This window comes from Accipiter gentilis, chromosome 4 (assembly GCF_929443795.1).
Source record: "Accipiter gentilis chromosome 4, bAccGen1.1, whole genome shotgun sequence".
Taxonomy (NCBI): domain Eukaryota; kingdom Metazoa; phylum Chordata; class Aves; order Accipitriformes; family Accipitridae; genus Astur; species Astur gentilis.
Window position 1 is genome coordinate 5,949,427 of NC_064883.1, and position 25,397 is coordinate 5,974,823.

General features: G+C 37.3%; 1 protein-coding gene across 6 annotated transcripts in view; it reads left to right on the top strand.

The window, feature by feature from the left end:
* The window catches only part of ZNF385D (zinc finger protein 385D), a 753,372-nt gene that overhangs the window by 170,743 nt on the left and 557,232 nt on the right, over positions 1–25,397 (top strand). The window contains exon 1 of one of the 6 annotated variants that reach the window (XM_049798904.1): positions 4,710–4,933. The exons of the other annotated variants lie outside the window; for them this stretch is intronic. Within the exon in view, the coding sequence (XP_049654861.1) occupies positions 4,924–4,933 (10 nt within the window). The 5' untranslated portion in view covers positions 4,710–4,923. Of the gene's footprint in view, positions 1–4,709; positions 4,934–25,397 lie in introns of those variants that run through there. 6 annotated transcript variants of the gene reach the window in all.

Here is a 25,397-nt window from a genome sequence, read left to right on the forward strand (position 1 = left end):
GAGTCCTTCCCACGGGCTGCAGTCCCTCATGAACGGCTCCAGCATGGGTCCTTTCTGCAGGCTGCAGTCCTTCGGGCACAGACTGCTCCAGCACGGGCTTTCCCACGGAGTCGCGGCCATGTTGGGCGGCACCCCCTGCTCCGGCGTGGGCTCCTCTCTCCCCGGGCTGCAGGTGGGCCTCTGCTCCCCTGCTCCCCTCCACGGGCTGGGGGGGACAGCCTGCCGCCTCAGGGGATCTCAGGGGCTGCAGGGGCATCCCCTCCTCCTCTCCTTCTTCACTGGCCTTGCTGCCTGCACAGGGGTTTCTCTCACATTCCAATATCCCCCTACTCACTGCCAGTTCCCCTCCTTAAACCTGTTCTTCTCCCAGAGGCGCTACCACCGTCGCTGATGGGCTCGGCCTGGGCCAGAGGTGGGTCCGACTGGGAGCCGGGGAAGCTTCCAGCAGCTTCTCACAGGAGCCGCCCCTGCGGCCCCTCCCCTGCTACCAAAACCCCACCACACAAACCCAAAACAGGTTTGTACTGTGCCAAATGTAGCTGCTGGACCTGATATCCTTCCAGTCTTGTGTAGGACAAGACTGCTTCAATGTTTAGGCTCCAGAAATATGATTCCAATTTTAAATGTAATGCTTAAGTAAGTTGTGTTCCTCCTTAGTGTTACAGAGAGTCTATGCACTAATTATATAACTAGTCTGAAAGTTCAGAGATCTGAAAAGTAAATCTAATCATGTGGTATCATCTTTTGGCTAGAATAATGTATTTTCCATATATGGATTTAAGGGGAATAAGTTCTGCATGTTTGTACTAATATAATGTTCCTAGATGTGCAAATAAAAATTACAGGTAATGGCTAATTACCTGTAGGCCATTACCTTCACTATACTACAGACATCTTGCAAAATGTCATGGTTTAACCCCAGCCGGCAACTAAGCACCACGCAGCCATTCACTCGCTCCCCCGCAGTGGGATGGGGGAGAGAATCAGAAGGGTAAAAGTGAGAACACTCATGGGTTGAGATAAAGACAGTTTAATAAGTAAAGCAAAAGCCAAGCGCAGAAGCAAAGCAAAACAAGGAATTCATTCACCACTTCCCACGGGCAGGCAGGTGTTCAGCCATCTCCAGGAAAGCAGGGCTCCATCACGCCTAACGGTGACTTGGGAAGACAAAGGCCATCAGTCCCAATGTCCCCCGATTCCTTCTTCTTCCCCCAGCTTTCTATGCTGAGCATGACGCCGTATGGTCCGGAATACCCCTGTGGTCAGTTGGGGTCAGCTGTCCCGGCTGTGTCCCCTCCCAACTCCTTGTGCCCCCCCCCAGCCCCCTCGCTGGTGGGGTGGGGTGAGGAGCAGAAAAGGCCTTGGCTCTGTGTGAGCCCTGCTCAGCAGCAACGAAAACATCCCTGTGTTATCAACACTGTTTTCAGCACAGATCCAAAACACAGCCCCATACTAGCTACTGTGAAGAAAACTAACTCTATCCCAGCCAAAACCAGCACAGAAAATAAGGATTCTAGATATATTGAGAATTCAGCACTGAATTTGTTGGCACAATATTTGGCACTCCAACAGAATCAGCACACATCAAGTACAGAAGACTAGTGTCTTTTCAATACTGCTTTTCATTATTTCATCATTTTGCTGTGAGTCTCACAAAGTGTACTATGTTTGTTAAGCTTCAGGTGCTGAACTCTGGGAATGTAACCTTTGAATGACAGCTAAAGTAGTACTAGAAAAGTGAATTATAGGTCTCCAGTGTGCGAAGAAAAAGTTTAAAAGATTAATACAATTTGCCAAGAAGGCAAATGGAAAACACTAACTGTTTTCTAATATTTCTTGTTCTTGTATTTTTTTTTTTTTTTTTTTTTTTTTTTTTTCTTCCCCCCAGGGTCCCTATGGGTCCTTTCCCAAACAGCAGAACAGTTGGAGTTTAGCACTAACGTTCACAGAAGGTTCTAAATCTTCCTGTTGCAAAGAGTTGGGGGACATAGCATGACTGCTAGGCACACGGAGCTCTAGATTTGGAAGAATGAGTCTTTATTGGAGTGTCACTGTACTACTTTTGGGAAGCGAGCCGCCAGAATGAATTAGCTACAGGAAGTCTGTGCAGAAAAGCTGTATGAATTAGTTTATCCTTTCATCAGGATGTCTTCAGGACTGTGTTAGGAAACCTGTAATTCATCGTGCTTTTTTTGTTGTTATTGTTGTTGTTGTTTTTTGTTTTGTTTTAAGTCCTAGTAAAAACATCCCATTTTTTTTTCAAGCCCTGTTCCATCAGGTGGAATATTCTCAGAAGGACTCCACTGATATGTCTCATACAGTTGTTGGTTGCACTAAAAGGGAAGATTAAGATCTGAAACTTCCTTCATTTCCAAACCCAAACTGCATCCAGATTAAGTCCAGTTCAGTGGCATAAATTGGTGGCAGAACTTGTATTTTTAAATATTCTTTCTCTATATTTTAGATTGATATTTTATTCACTTAAAAACATTTGCATTACAATATGTTGTAGATTTAATTACATTTAGAATATCAGGCTAGCATGATTGACTACTTCTCTATGTTCCCTTCAACGTTTTTATTAGCACATGTCTCCAGTGAATATACATTCTTTAGATTGTTCACCACGAGAAGAAATGTAGAAAGTAACACAAAGGGCAAATTGTGTTATTGTTGAGCCACAGAAATGACTTGCTTTGAAGGGCTTAAGTGACTGAGATAGATAGCTTAGAGTAAATTGCTATTTTAACAGTGCAAAGGTGCTGAAGTCTGCTCCCTAATATGTGATGCTGTAGTGCAGCATAGTTCAACTTCCTTTGCAATGAGCTCTGCCACTCATTCTCTGCTATGAAGACAGTAAACAATGACTGAAACTTAATTCCTGTTTGACTGACGTTCAAATGGCTGTGATTTATGATGGAAGGTTTTCCTGTTTGTAGCCCATCAGTTGTCATCATAAAATATTCTTGCACTACTTGGTATTTTGACCAATATTTGGGTAAGTATTACTGCTATTACTTGCCACAGAATTCCTGTGGGTCAGACTGGTAGTCCCCTTTTTCACCTTGGCTGGCAACTAGGTAATGCCATTGACCTTGTGTGCTGTAGAAACTCATCCCTCTCTATTTCTGCATTTTGTCATATGTAACATAATTTACTAAAAATGAGTAATTCAGGAATGACATCAAAATTTTGCAAGATGATACTTATTGTAAAGAACCCTACAGAGAGATCAGTGCTAAATTAGAAAACAATCCTTGCATGACCCAATTTCTGCTCCTGCTCCTTCTCTAAATATTAACCATGGTAGGACAGTGTGGCAGGTAAAGGCACAGGCCTGTTTTGTAGAAATGGCAAAGAACGAATAGAAATGGCAACTGTGAATAGTGCCATGAATATTTGCACAGACGAATTCAATTAGTATCAACAGAAAGGAATGTCAGTGTTACAGGAATAGCTGAGAGTTGTGCACAGCAGGAGAAGGGAGCATGGGTAGGAAGAGTGAGAGTCTAACACTAGGAGATTTTTTCGGTGTATTTTATGGTAAGCTGAGGGGGAAAAAATGGACGATTGTTGTCAGTATCATCTATGGTTCAGATCACATCATGTTAGGCAAATTTCTGTATGCTCTGCTTTCCCTGACAGTACAAAATTGTTTGGACTAGAAAGGTTACAAATCTTTGTTGGTAAAGGATGGGTTCACATGTTGGAATACAATCAAAATAGAAATACTTTTGGGAAAAAAAAAAAAAAGAAAGTGAATGAGTAGAATGGGATTTATTTTTAACAAGTTGAGACTTGTTAATAATACAGAGGCTGTACATGATTTTATTTTCATAGTTATTCATGCTTACTTTGTTTTTTGAGTACACAGGTCCTTTATTTCAATGAATAGTAAGTAAAGTCCTGTTATTCGTAAAGGAATTCCTCATGTATTGCGGCTAATGTTTAAGCTTTTAAAAGAAGTTGTCATTGTGTGGTTCAAGAGAACATAAAATGCTCAATATTTCTAGGCAGTAAAATGCCAAAGATAAATGTCAGTTCCTCATATCAGGTTTTTTTTTCATCAGCTATCTACAGGGAATACAAGATTATGGAAAAAAATAATAAAAGAAATACAGATTTACCACCATTTTTCTTGCTTATCTCCTAAAGTAGCCATTAAAATTGAATGTTGCCTAGTTATTGTCAGGTTCTCCCCCTACTGTTTGTGACAGCTTTAGAAGAAAATCCTCTATATTTTATCATTTAAAGTTCCTTTATATGTAAGTTTGCCTACAACAAAGGCAGGAGAATAAATTTAATCAAATGGGGAATATTAGATGCCAACTGCAGCTCATAATAAAGCTTGAGAAAAAAACCCACCATTTACCACATGGTTTTCTAGATGCCAAACGTGCATTTTAATGAGAAAGGGAAGAGAGCTTTCCTGTTCTTCAGTGACACTAAACCCAGGGGCTCTAGTATGCTGCAGCCGAACGCCTCATAGAACGCAACGTGAAAAGCTGCAGATTAACTGTATTTATATGCACTGGTTTGATGTAACATCAGCTTGCTTGAATTAATGTCCTGTGACAAGCCCTCCCTTGCAAACGTTTAGAAGCAAACTGTTTCTTTGTCTACAGTTTTAAGCTTGGCTACAGCCTCTGGTAGATTCTGCATTGTTTCTCACATACTGTTTTTTGGACAAAGTCGAATCATCATCTATGAAGAGCTAACTACCCAAAGGGTATAAACCCAATTGCTAGTGGTTTATTCAGCTTTGACACTTCTCAGTGTGATCCTTACTGCCTTTTGTAAAATAAGCAGGCAAGGGAAAGGCTCCAGAGACTTTCTTCTATTCATTTCTGTAATAGTTTTCTTGCCACGGGAGGCTTAAGAAGATTTGTACTGCCTGCTTTCTTTTCATTAGCAGTGAGTGCAATGCTGTTGGGTAAGTTAATGTGTGAGACTATAAAAAGCAAAGCACAGGAATTTGAAGAAAAGGTGTATTTTCTCATTAATCCATTTTTAATGTTATTTTTCTTGATTTATTCTGTATAGGATGCAGAGAAAAATAAAGTAACATGTAACAGTTGAGATATTTTCAGTTGTTCTCAGCCAGACAGAGAATTAGAATCTAGCTGTAGTCTGTTTCTTGAATGCAATACTATGCTTCACTGTTTTTTGGCAGCAGCATGTTAAAATTCTTCTTGTTAGACTGACAAAGAAACCTGATTGAATTTTCAACACAATCATACTTCCTGTCATGAAATGTAATAATATTTAATGATTTATTTGTATTTCTGTATGCAACAAAATCTTTGAGCCTTACTTTGACCACTGTATTGCACTAACCTTCTATGCTTAAATTACCATTAAATGATTTACTCTGTATTTCGTTCTGAATGTTTACTTTAATGAAAACTGAGCATGCTTGTTGAGTAAATCCCAAAGTTTGGCAAATGGATTTAAACTTTCCTTAGTACAGTAGCTATTTGCATCAGATTAAAATATGACTCTATACGGAAGCACTTCAACAGTCAGTTTTGTGTGTTGTGACAGTTAATGTGTAAATCTATGCTATGTATACACAGGATAACATTTTTTAAAAATTAATACCATACCATCATCGTTGTTATCATTTTCCCCAAATGAGCATAAAATTTTCTCATAAAATTTGCTATGAACAATGCAGAATGGGTAATGAATATAAATTAAACTCAGAGAATAATCCTTTCAGAGGGCAAGTAATACAGTTTAGAATTGTATCTGATGGATTGATGGATGATAACTCATGCAGGACATGTATGTGTTAAGAAGAATGAACCTGATGATAAATGTTAATAGTCATTAAAGGATTACTGGATGCTACATCTCTGAACTTTTTAATCATGCTGCTCATCAGCACCAAATGTAATCTTCTTTAATATTTTTGTTGTCTGGTGTATTATGCATGCTTGTTGTCTTTTCCTTTGTCCCTCAACACACACTTAAACTTCTCTTCTGGGATATAAGGAATACAGGAATGACTTAGGAAAAATGCTGGTAACTCAGCTGCAACAATTCTGTAGATTTATCTTTTTTTTTTTTTTTTTTTTTTTTTTTTTTAAGAGGGTAAGAACAACAACTGTTCTCTGCCTGGTAGACTAGTAGTTCAAGATTTATAAAGCATTTCTTAGTGAAATGTATACAGATAGTGTGGTTTTTTTAAATGCCAAGTTTTATTGTTTTTTTTCCAGACAGTTACTAGTATAGTCTTTGACATTTTGAAATATTCAAGCAGAGGTAACTGTTGATAGATATAACTCAGCACTCTTTCATATTTATAGAAATCAGATTACCTCTAGCCGTACTTGTCAGCAGCTCTGCTCTTTTGATTCCCAGTTGCCCAAGAACCGTAGCTTGAAGCATTGTCAGTATGTGATATCATTAATCAAGAAACCAGTTATACTCTCTTTTATTTTTATTTGCATGCACATGACTACAAATTACCAGTCACAGTTATTCAGCCCTCAGAAGACTGTAGGCACTACCTAATGGTTTACCTGTATTCTATTTGTGTTGTTTTAATAAGACAGAGATATGATTGACTGGAAGCTAGCATAGATCATAGCCTAAAAATGGCCCTTACTCCTAAAAAGTTGTATAGGGAAGGAAAGCTCATTTCTTAGAGAAGCATTTGGCTCTCAGATGAAATTTATTATAATTTTGTAAGATGCAGTTCTTTATTTTCTTGTCCAGAAAGTATGCCTTTTCCCATAGTTGACCTTACTGGTATTTTTGTTAGCTATAATAGGTCGGTAATGATTTGGAAAAGAGAGCTTCTTGCCAAATCTGAGAGTCTGCTTAGTCGTGGTGCAGGGGCAGTTACAGTTTGCTGACCAAATTCTATCAGATAACGCCAAGATCTTGTTCCCTGCAATAATAATCAGAACATCTCTGGATAGCATGTGTGAGCAAACATACATAGAAGCAACACATGAACACATTTTTTGAAATTTAATATGATTAATCTGTTGCCTTCCTTATGAAATGTGCATTAGGGCTGTCACAGCTATTGACTTTTTTTTATTATTTCCTTCCATTCTGTGCATTGATTTATCTTCATTAAAAGTTTTATCCCATGGTAAGCATGGAATAAAATTATTGCATCACTGAAGTCAATATCAACATTTAGCACCTGAATAGAGTTAGTTTATCACCATATTATCTTTATGCAGTACTCCAACTGCAGTGTGGAAGGCAGAGGAAGAAGGGAGAATTGCTACAGAGATCCAAGCTTGAAGTTTTGGAGCCATACCCTGTAGAAGTGGGCAGTGCTTATACTCGAAGAGAATTCAGCATAATTCTGATTCACTCCATCTTCCTCTACCTTTCAAATATTTTGGAAAGCATTTAACTTAAAAAATGCAATGTAGTACCTTGGGAATGCCATTTGTAAACTAATAAATATGATAGGTGTATTTCTGCTGTTGCAAGCAATTATGTGGGCTTTTCTTTTTTCCTTTTAAAGGTCCTTGCTACATGCAGTTTTTTATAAGACATTTTATAATTATAGAAAAAAATCTTTTGCATAGCCTTTCAGCAGAATATAACCTGTAATAATTTTTTATAGAGACTATTTTTAACAGTCTCCAAGGACTCTGATCAGCGTTCTTTATTCACTCAAACTCCCATTGAGTTCAATAGGCATTTTCATGATTAAAAGAACCAGTAAGGAATGGTGAATAGAGTTAGCTTATTCAAATGCAAGAAAATCTTTTAGGCTATATTTTCATAGGGGAATTAACAATCTAGTTATTACACACAGAAGAAGCCTAAGCTCTCATGCGGTATTTGGGTGCCAAAAAGATGGCATCTACTTTTTTAGAGCTATTTGTTATTTTGACAGTGTGGCTCCAGGCTACATTCCACTGGATAGACCCTTAATTTTACGTAACAAATAAAGAAATATTGCTGCTTCACTGCCTCTCTTCACATGATTAAAAGAGATTAACTTTGCTTAACATCACTTTAAATTAATTCCTGATGCTATACCTGCTATTGAATCCTACTGTCGATTTTTGAAATACGTGTATGGGATTTTTCTTCTCCCTATAACATGGTCCTTGTTATAGCACAACGAACTAAGAGCTAGTCATTTCGTCATATGGTATGACACATTTTAAGGGAAAGAATGATCAAGAAATGGGCAAGTAGCTTGGGGAAGAGTTCCTAATGTTCCTTGTGTTAATTAGGTGACTCCCAAGGGGACAGGGGGTCCAGAGAGGACAGTTAGAGGGCCACAGAAACTCCCAGAAAGGGAATGAGGAAACCTGCATTTACCACAGTATGTCTTAAGAGAGAAAGCTGAACAATTTTGAACAATCACAGAGCAGTATGGGAGACTGAAGGATACTTTGTGGGCTGGGAAGCTTGCCTGAATCCTGGCAGACATTGAAGATGGGTTGTGGAGTCCATTAATAAAAAGGAAAAGCATGTAAGATTATAGCCCAAAGAAGGAGATGACATATGAGAAAAGCTTTCCAGAGATATGAAATGAGTCTCCCAGAGGTAAAAGGTGGCTCAAAAGAAGCTGGAGTGGAGCTAGGAATCCAAATACATTGGAGGAGAAAGAGTTAGGGTCCACTTTAGAAAATCCCCAAGAAGATGTTTTGTACTGTGATTTGAAAATTCCTTGGTAAATCATAGCATCAGCTGAAGGCACGGAAGGCATCTGCAGGACCATCTATGCCATTAGGGAATATCATAGGGTACAAGGATGCAGATGGATTCCAGTTCTTTCTGCTCTCTAGGCTAACCAGAAGTGAGTTATCTTTAGTCGGAAAGTGATGTGCCTATGTTTGTGTGTGCTGTCACCAACTAACTTTTTTGTGTCGTGCCATGACAAATTGGCTACACAGGTTCCAGACTGGAGGTCTTTCGATACCAGCCAGGTTGGAGAAAAAGCAGCGGGGTAGACCTTCCTTATATTATCCAGGACATCCCCAGAGCACACCGCTGTGCAGTGTGATGTTTCTTTGAAACAACTGCAGACAAAACTGTCTAGATTGCTGAAATATGCAAGAGGAGCAGTCTATTCGTGCTCTCAAAGGAGGTTCGATAAGCTTTTTTTACATAAGTGTTTAGATAAACTCTGTTTATGTAGAGAAGATATTATCAGATAAAAGTGGGATTTTCAATTTCATATCAACACTTATCTATTGTAGGAGGAAATCGTATTTGTCTTCTATTAAAGTAAGTGGTTCACAATTAAAATAGGGACTTTACAGTTTCAACTACAAGGTGAGCATGCTCAGATTTCAAATCTACTTCTATCAAGAACTGTCTATCCATCTATTGGATACTCTTGCAAGAGCTGGCTTTCTTGACTTGCATGATTTAATTAGGGAATTGTCTTGTAAGGAAGAGAAGATGATAAATGGTGATCAGATGATTGCTCTGCTATAAGGAGACGATATGGGTTGCTGAAAGGTATGTAGATAGGATGCTGAGGAGGAATGCTAGTTAAGGGTACAATTTATTTGCATTGTTCAAAACCATAAAATTTCCTAGGTTAAGAAAACTTGAAAACCAGAGTTTTTAATGAATGTGATAAGATTTGTTTTTCATTGCCTTTGGAGGTGTCAAATATATGAATGGAATTTTCTATATAAAGAGAAATTTCATCGAGGAATAAATTTTCCACACCATATCAGAGAGATATAGTGGAAACCTCTATAATTAAAGGCATTACATCTGTGATGCTTGTTGAGTTGTACAGTATCAGTATTGAAGAGAAAAGAGTTCTTTCAGATGAATTAATTTACTTTGAGGCCTTTTGCCCTGTTGTGATGAGAAGAGAATTCTGCAAAAAGTGAAATTACTCTAGCTTATTATTGGGATACTAACTTCATCTTTGAGAATAAGGAAGTTCTTTGTACAACTCCTTTTTATGTAACTTCAGCTCTTCCGAATAATGGCATAATCAGCTCTTGATCTTCACTGAGACTTCTGTTTCAGAGCTCCTCCTGGCCTCCTCCTAACAGTAGTTTAAGACAAAGTATGTTTATTGCTTTTATGAACAAGCCAATGCTTTCCAGGATTTATTCTGAAGTCCAGCTGGAGACTACTCTTTCTATGTATATTCTGCTTATATATTCTTTCTGTTTCTCTATCCTTCTTTCTTGATGCTTCCTCAAACATTTATTCTCCAGCCAGTTGCTGCTGTCATCTTCTGCTTCCTCTAGAGCTGCATGTAAGAGCAGTTGCTGTTGCACATTCTCCTCCTGTACTGCCATGTGCTGTGGATAGCATAAATAACTTACATATTTTATAGACTTAACATTTGAGATCAACCTCTTCTTATATTTGCTCTGCACATGACAGAAACAGTGCAAATAAAAATGGGAATGAAAAGGATTAATATGTGGTTCAAAAAAAGGAAATGCTAACCCACACCAAAATCAAAGCTGAAATGCATGTCTCATGAACCTGAGTCCTTTACATGCAATGAAAAGATGATATATATGTGTGTGTGTATCTCATGTAAAGAATATATATCTCATAAGTTTTAGATATGTACGAAACAGGAACAATTCCTGGCTAAGAGTAACTCTTCTCACATGGATAATGTTCCATAGAGAACTTTGCTTTGTAGAAAACCAATACAGGTAGGACTGACAGGTCCTGATAATTGGTTTCATGGGAACTGTTGAGAACTTTAATTCAAAGCAATATTACGTTGAGCTGCGTTACAGCTCTAGCTGCATTCCCAGATCAACAGACACTTCTCTCACAGGCTTACTTGAAAGATTTTAGCAAGGTGTTTATCTGTGATAAGTCTTTATTGCTCCTGATACAGGAGGCCCTTGGTGACCAGCCAAGGAATCTTTATCTAAGTCATTTGTCCTATTCAAGCGTCTTTCACAACTGCTCTGTTGAACTCAGCAGATTTATATTGTTCAGGCTTGATAAGTCGCTCATTGATAAGTTTTCTTTCTATGAAGAGAGAATGCAATAGAATAGTATAATCTATGCTGCTTTTACTTATGCTGACTGAGCGTAATGCAACGTAATGTACCTATTTTTTTGTGATGTTTCCACAGCCTAGCCCTGAAGGGGTACATTTTACGGTCCATTTGGCATGCTTTGTATATCTGTTCATACTAGAACTGATATCCTTTTTATCAAAGTCCATCTTTTATGTCATTATGTAGAGTTTTATTTTATGGTTTTTGTAAAGCAGAGAACCATTAACACAAAAGTCACTTCAGTCTCCCTGTCATTAGACTGACTTGGTTCAGCACCTTTTCGATAAACCAGCTGTATAAATCTTTAACCTCTGTAGAAGTACCCTTTAAATCAATAAGAACAAATGAAAAAGGATTAATGTGCTGGAATCACTTAAGAATGCTTCTATTCATGAGGTTGGCAAGTGTCTGTGAACAGTCAAGCAGTTAACAAACTTCTGTGGCAATTCACATCTTTAATATACATTTACTTGGTTTTAACTAGTCTCTCTTCATTGACTTTTCAACACAAAAAGAATAAATGTTTCACCTGCTCCATGAGGTAGCACAAATTTGTTGTATTATGGTGGGTTGGTCTTTTAAAAGCCAGGTAGCTGTACCTGATCTGAAAAAGTCTATAAGGTATGGGAGATGATCGAAATTACTAGCATTCTTATGTCTTAGTTATTGCTGAGCTTTAGTAAATGGTGGTGCACACGTTCTTACTTAAACTGTAGACTAAAATTTAGCATCTTAAATAGCATTCGTAAATTTGGACAAGGGTGAAAGGGGATTTTTTTGTATCTGCCACCTTAAGCACCTATCTTCCCATACAGCAGGATCTGGATTCCAGGTCAGTGTCAAGTAACTGAATCCTCCTACAGTTTACTTCTTGGCTTTAAATAGTGGCCTGTGCTAGGAAAGAATCACTTGGTTTCTGTCAGACAATTTCACTGTGCAAGATCCTTGAGGCTACAGAGGATAAGGCTGGTAAGTTGTAGGGAAGGCTGTTACCTTCTCACAGTTGTGGAATAGATAAAGCTCAGAAATATCATGCAGCTGTAACAAAGGATACCAGAAGAATTTCTTTGGATGCTCTGATATTTCTTTTAAGTTTTTCTTTGAAGAATAAAACAGTCCCCTGAAAAAAATTGTATGAGAACTTTCTTGGCTGGGAGAAGAGAAGGATGACCTTTTTGTATGAGCAAGTAGTGGGCTCACTGGGGGTGGGAATGGCAGCTGGAGAATCTGCTCTGAAGAAAACTAAGACAGCAGCTAGCTTGCCATCAGGACAGGTTTCTGGCACTGTTACCACTCTTGAATGAATCTGGTTTTATTAGCTATTAGGTATATTAATTAGCAGTCATATATTCTTTAATCAAGCCATTTTCTTCTTGATATATCAGAAGTATTTTTACTACATAGACATCTTGTTATAGTCTCCTAGCAACAGAAACTCTTCTTGAGCTGACATTTGCTGTCTCAAGAGTTCTGTGTCCAAATTACTTTGAATAGCCTTAATTGTCCACAGAGTTTCTAAAATTTAATCAATCTCATCTTTTGTTAGTTTGCTTTTCTAACAAAGGCATCTAATTAAGTTATTTCCTGAGCCTTGGTTACAGCATCATCCCAAATGTGAGTATTTCAGGTCATGACAGAAAAAAAAAAAAAAAAAAATTTCAACCCATTCTACCTATATCTTGAATGGGATATGTTACTAAGATATATTGTTTCTCAAGCATCCTCAGAATCAGTGATCTTGACGAGAACTTCTTCGGTTATTCTTTTAACTGACAGAGGCTCTGCAATCACTGTTAGTCAAAGCCATTGATCATTGTTAACAAAATTTGTAACCAGATGGTCTCACTGTCTGACATTTGGAAGTGGCAATGGAAGAAAAGTTGAAATGTCTGTTTGCAAACCTCTGAAGACTGTCTGTGTTCATAAGAGTGCTCTGCTTCACATCTACATAGATAAATTCAGAGGGAAAATGTGGGAGCAGAAAAGTCACAAAGTGTTTATGCAAACCCAATGCATATCAGTGGAGAGTGGCAACAGTTTACTCATCCAGATCATAAATGGGGAGACCTCTGGGTGTATTGCATCAAGTGGTCCACTAAATACTCTGCAGACATATTGCTAGCTTTATTGCTCTGAGACTTGCTCCCACATACCTGCCTGGGATTACCTGAAAGTGTTGGCATCATCATTAATGTGTATGCAGCAAGTACACATACAGTATATACAACAGAGTTGTCCAACACCCTAAGGTCCTAGTCGTGCGTGCTGTGATCATGTCCAAGACTGTCATGCAGTAGCCAGATTGCAGCATCAGTTTTTCAAGGATACCTGATGTTTGGAAATTGTGGACAAATGTGTATTTTCAAGGTAGTCTAGGGTCAGTATTTCAGGAAGAAAAGAGTTTGAGTATAGGAAAACGTAGACGCATGCTGGCCATCGTACAGAACATCCTCACGCTGATCTCTGAGTTCACCTCAATTTATTGTCATCAGTACAGCCACTGAATGGCTGAACTTATATTGCTTGTTTCTGTCTGGCCTCTAATGGTCTTTTTGCAGTTGTAAACCTTCAATTATTTCTACAAGATTTCTGGTGTGCTTACCTCTGGAACTACCTGTGTGTTACTGAGGAGTATGTACTCCCAAAGTGCAGACTCATTAGTTCCTGTCTATCACTTTATACACATATATAAACAAGAATTTAATGTAGTACTGGATACGAAGGGGTTGTAAATCTGTAAATAGGCCCATAGGTTTTCATACATTTTGTTTACCATGGTGTAGACAGGAGTGATATTTTCCCCATCCCTTGTTAAATTTCTAACTCCTCAATAAACAACAAATCATTCAATTCCTGGCTCTTGAAAATTTTATCAGGAAGCAGTTGTTGGCAGTAAATTATGTATTTCCTCCTCATGGATTTGTACAAATGGTACAGGTATTTTCAGGAAGGTGTGTGGATGTAATGCATGGATTAATATGACAGTATTGGGGTTTTTCTAGTCATCCTACCTGCTTGATGTTTGGTTTGTCCTTATTTTTATCCAAGTGCCATATGGTCTACGGCTTCCCTGGGATTCTGACACCACTTTGGGACTGCCTAGTCCTGGTTATAATCCATGCAGCTCAGTTTATTTTATTTTAAGACATACTGCAATCACAGTAACAGTCTCTTAAGTTATATATGTTGCATAAATACCATTTCTTTATGGATGAAAATGCGTGATGTTCTGCATGTAATAGGGTTGTGGTAATGTTTTGTGGCTTTCTGAATCAAAGTGTTTTGAAGTAAATTAGGACCCAGCTATCTGTGTGGATGGGAACTTGGGAGCAACCTGGTTCTGGGAGACTCTACAGTTACTAGCTTGGGGAGACTCCTCACAAGCCTTGCACTGGGTCACTATGGAAGCATGCAAAGGAGTAAGTAATTCTATAAGAAGCCAGATGGATATCCAGTACTAATATTGTAGATGATTTTGATGCCTTTTTTTTGGAACAATTTCATTTTAACAAATTGGAATTTACTGATCATAAGAGATTTCTATTTTGGCATCCCTTGACTTTGCCAGTCATTCTCCTGAGACTACATAAACATGAAATCTTAATTTTTATTTTTGGCTTTATGTGCTTTAAATCATGTAACATTTATTTCTGCCTTCGTAAGGGCTGATACTTTTTGCTAGTATCTCTTTGGGGTAGAGTTAGAATCACACAGGGATTAAGTGCAGTTACTGACATGTGGGAAAGCCTGCACAATTTATGTGTTCTTCTTAAGTCCTGCATTTTATAACCTTCTTGGAAGAAAAGGAGTAGAAATGGGCTGTTGTAGACCTTATTTCTCCATGGGAGAAAGTGTCAAGAAGGAAAGGAAATGAGTGAAGTTCACACTCCTGTAGAGATCAGAAGCTCCAAGTTCTTGGCACGTTCTTCTGTAGTTCAGAAGGTGTAGTTCTGTGATGCTGAAAACAGAAAGCCCTGCTTAATAAGTAAGTGTTTAATAAGGAGGTGGCTACTACAGATGAAAATGAAGTATTACAGCAGATTGACCCATGAACCAACTCCCTCAGGCTTGCTCCTCACTCACAGCCTTTCATTTGTCATGGTTGCCTGCGGCACCTCATCTTTCAAAAGCTTCTTTCTCTCTGACCAAATGGTTACTTCACTGCTAATTCCTTTTGAGAGAATAGCCTTAGGTTCCATCCCCATACTTACCTAGGTCCTCTTAGGACAAACTGGATCCCTGACAACTGTTTCGAATGTGTGCAGGAGACTTACGGATCATGCCTGTAGTACGTAAGAGAGTAGGCCATGCTTCTGAAGCCAAATTCCTTGCCTGCCCTGACTGTGGTGCCTTTATATTGTTAAATCACGTGGCTATGACCACAATATCCTCAAGACATGCCCAGTCATCATCAGACCTCCACTTGACATATACCTCTTCAAAAATTCCTTGGCATACTCATACACATGATTGCCCTGCAAAAATGCTAGACTCTTGCCTTGGAAAGGGCAACGTTTGCTGCCAGAGCAAGATCCAGAGTCTGCCCTGTTCTGAGGGTGATGAACAGAGAGCTGCACCACTGGATGAACTAATATGTTAGAGTACTTGTAGTCTTGTTGTGGATGTTCAATTTTCAGAGGCCCCATGATATAGCCTCTGGAACTCTTCCTCTGGCTTTACTGGCCAAACCCACCCCTGCCAAGCTGAGATTAACATTTTCCAGTCTGTGTGTCTTGTCTTTACCTGCATTACACATCTACATAAGCCCAACTGCATTTTGCCTCTTGGTAGGTGTAAAAATTATATATTTTGCTTGCCTCTCCCTCTAGCCAGTACAGGCAGACTTAGTGACTTGGCTTTTTTGAGAAGGCACGAGTTTAGCCCAAAGTCAGTTGTCATGAATGTCCAAGCTTTCAGCAGAAGAAAACCAAAGTGTCCTTACGATGGCTGGAAACCTTCCTGGTTTTCTGGATAGAGACACCGCTGTTAAAGCTCATTGGGTCAGGTCTCAGGAATGATCTAACAGACTAGTGGGGACTGTACGCATTGAGAATCTCTTCAGATCTGATCCTCTCCACCTCAGAGACAGAGCTCTTCAGGTTGGAAGAATTTTTTCTCCCTGAAAGTCCTGGGGTTTTTTTCTGAAGACAGTTAATGTTATGTATGCTCTCCAACAGTGTGAAAACGTATTTAAATCTTTGTTTAAGGGGGGACAAACAAGCAAACACATCCTTAGCATAAATAGTTTAGATAGCTTTCATCCTATTCTGCTTTCAGGCAAAATAGACTTCCATTCATGTCAAAATTGAAGGGTTTTCTACATCCTCAGACACCATTTGTGTGACTATTTTGTGCCAGCATAAGTCTTGATTAAAAAAAAAAAAATCAAAAGAGGATGAAAAATAATACAAATATCACTTTATACTGAAAGATCTGCCATCATTTATGGTGCTTTATGCTGTCAATTACTTTGGTGATTTTTCACCTAATGGATTAGATCTGGGAATGACAGTGTCTACTCAAGTTTAAAAAAAATTAGAAAAACACCTCAAGCTTGTAACACAAACAAGTCTTTAGTATTATGTCAAATAGATTCATAGGTCAACTCAATTGCAGTGGCATAATGGAACAAGTAAAACCTGTGGTATCTTTTGAATAACAAACAGCACCAAAATGGAGAATATTAAGAACTGGTGACAGGAGACTGTAATTGAAGATGTTCTACATGATAGATACTTGCTGTATCTTGATTTTTCTAAAGTCTTTAACTCTAATTTTTGTCATCATTAATATACATACTACATTGTATTTTGAGGACTAGTTCTTCAATGTAGAGTCATATGAAACATACCAAAGCCAATAGACTAGCGTATCAGGGCAGGTGAAAAATATTTGAGGTCCCACAAAACATTTTTAGTTACATTACTTGCAAGATACATGAATGTCCTTGGCTTCTGCTGTGCACAGGGGTCAACATGTGGCTTCCCTCAGTAATTCTCCAGATGCTCCTAACATTTAGAATTTGTTAAATCTTCATCCCTGGGGTTGATAGGTTTCTTTTTTTGAATCCAGCAATACTAATTTGACCATTTTTCATATGGAAAAATGATCTTTATATTATAAAACTTTAAGGTCCGTGCCTGTAGAAATATGAGAAGAGACACAAATGGTGCTTCCATAAATTCAGGAAAAAACAGTTACCAAAGTATTGACTTGTATTTAGATACTTATTTTTCCATTTTGCTGTAGAAAATAAATTAGATTGGGTTCTGATCCAGATGGGTGTTTTCTTTCTGTCTTTCTTTCTGAAGGTACACTGTATATCTTGAGTTATCCTAAGACTAGGAATTCACAAAGGGCTCTCATCATCTACATGAGGAATAATAATGTAGTGTGAGGAGAACTCTCGTTATACCCTTGCAAAGATTAGTAATTAATTTATTGAAAGATAATCTTTTTCTTGGAAATGAACCTGTGACAAACTTATCTGATGAAATCGCCCATCAGCTCCTGAAATATATGGTTATCTCTTTGTGTGTGACTTCTGTTTCTGCCATGATACCTTATTTACTTTTGAAGCCACAGAAAGAAAAAAAAAAAAAAACCCAAATTTATTTGACTTTTTTTTTGAGAAGTCTAGTCTTTTTTTATTATGGATACAGCTTTAAAATATTTTTTCTGAATCTTTTTTTCTATGCATAGTGATAATGCATCTTAGCAGTTTAAGTGTTGTTTTGGCCACAAGTATCTTCCTGTTGTTCAGTTCCAAACAGAACACTTGGCTTTATATACCTGATCTGTTATTTACATCAGAAACTAGCTGTGAGATGGTGCTGTCGATCTGAACCTGCCTTCAGAAGTCATGGGATTCAGTCAAATATCCATGATTAGCAACTGACTCTCTTTTTAAGTACTTGCCCTAATTACTATTTGCAGTTGATATAGATTACAGATAACAATGAACTCTTAGATCATTATTTAATTATTGTTGATCTTTCTAATGATAATGGACCATACAATAAAGTGATTTAAGGCATGGCAGTTTAATACTACTGATAAGAACTAGAATCATCATTTCAGGTAATTTAAAACAGGCTTGACAATTGCAAATAGTATTTGCGATGTTGCTTTTTATATTAAAGTTGATTATAATTCATTTTACATGATGTGTTTAGAAGCACTGCTTTAAGCTAGACTTTTAAGAACTCTAGCTTAAAGATACAAATCAGAACTCCCCCTCATCCAATATTTAAAAATTAATGTTCTAATCCAGCAAAGGTATAAACTGAGCAGTAACTATTACTTTTGTGAGTAATCCCACTCATTTCAACAGGATGTTTCTTATAAATAAGCATATGCGTTTATAATAAGCCCATATATAAGGCATGTATCCCTAGATGGCATATGGAGTAAAGTAATATTTGAATCACTCTCAGTGATAAACTCTCCTAATGTTAATTGTGAGACACTATTTGGAATTCTTGAAAGCATGAACAGAATTGTGACTATACACAAAGCATTTTAAAAAAATAGTATCACTGTTTGGTTTCTGAGTGATGCAGGAGCTCACATGCCTTAAATCTTAATTTTGATAGATTGTTTTACTTAGGCTGTTAGAAGATTTTTTACTTTGGTTGGGGGGAGGAAGTTAATCTGTTCAGTGTGGCAGAATGTGGTATTGGTTTATACTCTTCATAGTGTGCTTGAAAGGCATATTTTTTTTCCTGAAGTAAATTCTCATGCAAACACCAAAGAGGGTGACTGGTTTTGATTGATTCAGGCTTGGCACAGTCAGGGAAGCGGTAAAATGTCTTATGAAATATACCTTCTTCACAGAGTTGTTGGCTGCATTCTGTGGTGCAAATTATAAAACTGTGGAAAGCAGTGACATACTTTGTTCATTTAAGACACGACATTATCAGATGCTGTTAAAGAAAAGTAGCAGCCCTGATATCCTTCTTTTCACAATACTGTAATTGATTATCAACTTGCCAAAACATGGGTAAGGCTGCTCTGAATAAGTAAAATATCACTATCTTCTGAATAAAATATTTAAAAATTGAAATCCCCGTTTTGTAGCTAGAGTAAGGACACTCAGACCTGGAACAGCTGTGGTTTTTTTTCTTTGAAAGTGAATCACTGATTCTTATATCACTTTTTGAGCTGATCTGCTTATGTGGCCCTTTATATTAAGATCATGGCTTTCAACTTGTTGATATTATCCTATTACTCCATTTGAGAAAAAAGGTAATAAACTGTAAATCTTAAAAATGCCAAGGAACAGTCAAAGTTACAGAAGCTTAGGAAAATCCTCCCAAGAAACAGAAGGGTGGTGGTTTTTTTGTTTTGGTTTGGTTTTTTGTTTCAAATCTGTAGTTTCTTGTCTTGACTAGAAGAGCTCTGTTCAAACTTACTGTGGAAGAATGCCATGCCATCAAATCTTCGGTTTCTCTGGAACACGACATGAAGTGTGGACATTTCCCTGTATCTTTTCCTGAATGCCTGTCGAGTCAATCACTTTGTCATTTCCTCTACTATAAAAGTATCTTTGTAGTTCATAATGAAGATTATATTGGTGGAACTGTTTGTACAGTTCTTGTACCTCTGAATTTCACATCTTTAAAAAAATTAAATCACGTAAAACTTCCATGTCAACTTTATGAAACTGATCAACATTTGTGGAAGAAAAAATATTTCTAATTCAGAGGAGGTTTTGATTAAAAAAAATAGATTCTCAAAATCAAACTTCTTTACTGTGTTTTGTAAAATAGGATTTTATTGGTGCCTTAGCACTCCTAGTATTTATGTCTGTAGAAACATTCTTCATGAGAGTATCGCCAAAAAAGGTCAGTTTATGTACTAGAAAATTGTCTGTCTTTTAATGGAAAAACATACATTGTGCTTCCATATTTTTATTTCATATTTGACATATGTGGTTAATATTTCTATTGTTATTAATGGTAGGTATATAGTTTGCCAATGAAATAAAAGTGTTCCTTTTACTCTTGTGATAACATAAAAAATTTAAATAACTTTTTAAATTTGAAAGCATATGATTTGGTTTAATTTGGTGCCCTGAATTTTGTATTCTGCAGGTTAAGCAACAGACCTACAATTATCTGACAGAGGCTGCCTTCTTGACATTTTCCAGCTCATTTTTTATCCTCAAGTAGGGCTGTGTATTTTGCATAAGCTTTAGATAATCATGTAAACTAGTTGCATCACTGAAGTATTTTTATTTCAAATTCAAATACATTGGGGGTTGCATACATGAGCTTAAAATAGTTTTTGCACATCTTCTCATCTAATGTCTGTCTTCATCTGATTTAAATTGTTCTTGAATCTCTTTCCCTCATCTTCCCTATCAAGGCAAAATCTATTTAAATTTAAATATACAAAATTATGTGAGCCACTTATAATACATCTGCAGGAATTTAAGTATTGATATAGTGTATGATATTTAACCATACTTTCTTTTCATCCTCACTCCCATGTTACGTTCAGCATTAGGTGGAAATATTGTGAACAGTTCTGCTAGAGCAAAGCAATGGGGCTCTTCCAAACAGTTACTTATTTGTACAAGTGTTGAGAGATTTGATGACTTTGGTGATTAGAGCTTCTGGTACAGTCTTCTCTGAAAATGACAAGTGCACTCTAAAATGACTTACAGTCCTTCCTAAGGGTTAATGTAACCACTAGTGAATAACCCTTTTTCTTAAGATCCTGGTGAACAGCAAAACTGCTCTCAGTTTTCTTATAGGACTGAAATACAGATTTACTGAACTGTCAGGTACAATAAATGCTAGCTGTAGATCACACTTAATTTGTCTCAGGCCAAAGAATTTGATGTATAATATAGTGCCATAGGTTGTGCATGCACAGAACATTTTACAGACGAGTATTTGTCTCTCTCCTTCAGCTGTCAGCCCAGATACATCATCATATATCATTATCACTTCTAGCAATGGCACTGGAACGTCTTGAGCAGCAGTATACTCACTGTGCACATATAAATATAATACATGGTAGTTACCTCCCTATGGAGTGTTCCAAAGGCATAGCCACCTCATTTAAGGATTAAAATAGCTTACTTCCTTCTTAAATCATAAATAATCCAAGTTGGTATTGGTGCTTATCTTGTCCAATCCATGTACTTTCCCTGTAGTAAGAGGAGAGTACAAAGATGTCCTTACACTGCATTGAGAGCTTAAGGTATCCTTTGCACGTAAATATCCTTTAGAAAAGGCTAGCTAATTTAGCAATAGGGGAAACGTACCCGGGGAATTTAAGGTCTCAGATTAGGTCAATTGCATATCTTGCAAGCTGAGGAAAATAATAATAAAAAAAAACCCCACAGTTTTCTAAATTGCACACCTCTTAATTTTCTGAAAGAGTACCAGGCACTGAACCCGGGGTTTTGGAAGGTATTTGGATGCCCAAAGATCCAAACAGCTACTTTTAGGTTACAAAGGACACCTAGCTGCTTTAACAGGTACAGAAGAATGAGTTGCATTTCAGTTTCTGTTAGGCATCTAATTTAGCTCCTTTTGTTAATTACGCAAAGCATTTGTCTGCATTTTGGAGCACCTATTAAAATTAAAATGCATTTTTAAAATTTTGCTTTCAGTACCTGTTAAAATTAAAATGCATTTTTTAAATTTTGCTTTTAATTTCTCAATATGAAACCCCTGTCTGACCTGCTAATATGTCCAAAAATCCGGTCCCTGTTACTGTCATTGAACTGTCAGGAAAATTGTATTCCATTTGCTGCAGACTCTTAAGTGTACTCCAGCATACTCGGAGTGTGGTGTTCTCTGCATTTGAGCTGTCTTTGTGCATATGGAGGTTTGAATGAATTTTATGATTTTGAAACAATCAGTGCTAATTGTTGATACTGCAGGAGAAAGATTTTTGTAGAGCAGGTACAGCTGTCACTAGAGGTGTGAACTATTCTGTACTCATCTCTTAATTATTCCCAGTTATTGCTAGCTACAGGGGGTTGTGTGATTTGGTTTAGAGATAATGTGGCTACTTGTCCAATGGATACCTAAATAAAAACCATCAAATTAATTTTCTATGAAATACTGAGCAGTGCTTAAATAGCAAAACTTTGTAATGCTAATAGTCTGTCCAACAGACTGCCGTAATAGTAACTGTCATTAGTAACAAAATTACATGTAAACATTTAGTCATACAAAATGCACGTATGTTATTTGTAGCTATTCAAATATTGATAAACGGCTGTAATCTTAATTCCTAGGTTTTTTCCATGACTGAATAAAACTTAAGTTGACAATCTGTAAACACTTTAGAAACCAGAAATTTTATAATTTCTAGTAAAAGATATGCTTATTTTTCCATGATGTCCTTTATTATCCATACAAAAGTTCCTAGGGACTACAAGATCAGCTGAACAGGAGAGAATGAAGAAAGAAGTGCACCTTATTGGTGTGAAAATGTAGTTTCTTAGGTCTTTGTCTCTGTTTGTTCGGTGAAAGAATAAAGAATAGAACCAGTAAATTAGCTTTGCAAGTCTAGTTGGAAATAAAAGAAGAAAGAAGGTAAAGAAGAAATATTTGGCTTTTAAGATACCATAGACATTACATATATTTTATAATGCTTATATATAAGCATAGTAGCTCTTAAAATAGAATTTATTAAAAATCTAATTTCTCAGGGATTTTGTAAAAACTTTAATTGACTTTCTGAAAACTCAGAAGGATGAAATCTTTTCCCTGCTATTGTTGCCGAAAAAACTCGGAATAAAGAGCTTATCAACACCGATTTAGTGTAGATAAGCAGACACTTCTTTATTGACGGCCGGGTGCGCGGGTGAGTCCTCTCAAAAACCATGCACACCTGAACATCAGAATCATACACCTTATATTGAACTTTTTCATTCATATTCATTAGATTTCCGAGAAATGTTATGCATATTCATTAGATTTCTGGGAAGTTATTAGCCTATGCTAATGTCCTTTATGCAAGCGCATTGAAGGTCTCTGGTGGTCTTCTAGAGTCCTCTGGTGGTCTTTCATAGTCTTCCTCACTTGTCTGCTTCTTGACCTTCTTTAGGTGACTGTTTCTTGGCAGATAACTACAAGTTGCTTCATAAAGAACTTACCAGTTTCCATTAATTTGAAATTCTGACATCTTATGCATTCTTCTAGGTTATAATATACTCCTACTATATCCAAATTATCTTAAATCTTAATCTTGTTATCTAAGTTCTAAATGTTCCTACTAGATGATTTTGGCCAATTCCTCCAGCCTTGGTACAGGGTTATACAGAGGATTTCACAGCAGCTGTTGGTTAAATGTGTAAAATGCAACAGATATATATATAGTTTTTGCTAAAATATTTCTTATAATTCTATATTCCTATTCAAATTGAATATGATTAATTCTATCTAATAACAAATCAATAACAAATCAGTAACACTATGATGGTGGATTTTCACACCTGCATTAAATAATGCAAAGTAATTGTGCAGGCTCAGGGAAAAAAATGAGTCAATTCTTTCAATTGTTCTCCTAAAATTATTTTTCTGATGTTGTAGTGCTCAGACTGACAAACTGATACAAATCCCATTCTTCATCTGTTGATATTCCTGGGGGAAGTACGCCACATCTTTGCAAACAAAAGGGGGGAAGAACCCTTTATAGAACTAAATGAAGTGAAAAGCACCAGAATGCATGTTACGCATAATAAACTGAAGATTTAGATATTTTATTTGTTTTGACCATTGAAAATTCATCTAATTGCCTTAAAGACTGAGTAAAGCTTGGGAATTTAGGGAAAAACAGTATATTTGATGGAGCCTTGAAACAGAATCAGTAAAAATGAACATCAAAGAAAATGCTGAGGCAATGTTTTAACAATAACATCTATTTGTTAGGTTCTCTTCCCATAGATCTATTTCAGATCCAAGGAAGACGGAAAAGGAAAATAAATACAAGTTTTGGAAAAGGAAGCTGAACAACTCCATCTTTTCATTGAAATAATTTGGAACTCCAGCTCTGCAAAGACAAAGAGGAGATAGGACTGTTAACCAGGTGTCAGCTCACGCAGGCACCAGTAACTGTTGCGCTTGCAAAGCGAAAGCAGTTAATCAGCTGTTATATGGAGATCTCTGCCCTCAGTTAGCTATTGAGTTACAAATTTGATTGATTGAAATAATTTTATTATAAATAAGTAATTATAAATCCAAATCTGAATCAGCTAACCTTTTCGTGGAAGATAGTATCCTTGGGAGAAGGATATGTTTTCTGTACTATTTAACAGATATAAAGGACAGAGATTAAAGCTCAGCTGAATGACATCTATGTGTCCATTTTTGAAAATAAAATTCAACTTTTTGCTTTGAAATCCCTGTCTCTCTCCTAATTCAAGTTTTTAAGCAGTATAAAAGGGGGACTAAAAACTAAGATTAAATGTTTTAAGTGGTTGAAATAATACTCACGTTGGCCTACTTTGAAAGGCATTCTGGTGGCTTTACTTCATTTGGTCTTTGCCTGAATAAATGCAGCAAAGTAAACTGGTAAATAACACTCTAGTACAAACAATATCCAGCTGATCTCAGAATGCTAAGTAATGCTGCAAGGCAGCTGTACTGCAGATTGCAAGCAAATTAATCAAGAATAGGATGGAGAGCTTTATTTACTTTTCTGTGTGAGTTCTTGCTTATGGCATGTGTACCTGACCTTACTGTTATTTTGCCATGGCCACCTTTTATTTCACTGAATCCTAATGTTTAGAGACAGAAAGTGTACTCGTTTTAAGCTGTGAGAATTTCGGGACAGATGGATGAATAGAGAACATCACTGCCTTGCATTCTTTGAATACATCTGGTTAGCAAACACTAGCAGGATAGAAGGAACGTGTGTTGCTTGGCTGGCCCTGTCTCTTGCCAGGAAACACATTAGACTGGCGTGGTCCAAGGACACATACATCCAGTGTTGCAGGAGCGGTGAAGATCTCTATAGGTGCGAGATTCTCGCTGATCGTGAAGGCAGCTATAGGAAGATTTAACAGTCCTGCTGAAATCCTAAGCAGTTGTTGATCTCTGAAGCTGATGTAGGTGGGACATGCAGAGTATGACTTCTGAATTCATCTTGCCGACGCTGAGTGCATCCAGACTCTTGTTTAACTAACTTAAGGTCAATTATGTTTCTGGATTTGAAGTAGGAAGAAGGCTTTGTCTGGAGTGGTAGAAGAAAAAACATGGGGTTAGATGGTGTAAGGCAAACTTTGTTCTGGGCTACTGCTGCCCTCCGCATCAGGGAGTCTTGTACCCTGACAAACTGCAACTGAAAATAAACAGAGAAACATGTCCCTGCAGGGAGTGAAGGATGAAGCCGGTGCTCCTACTGCCCAGTTCATTCCCTGCGTTTCCCCATCCT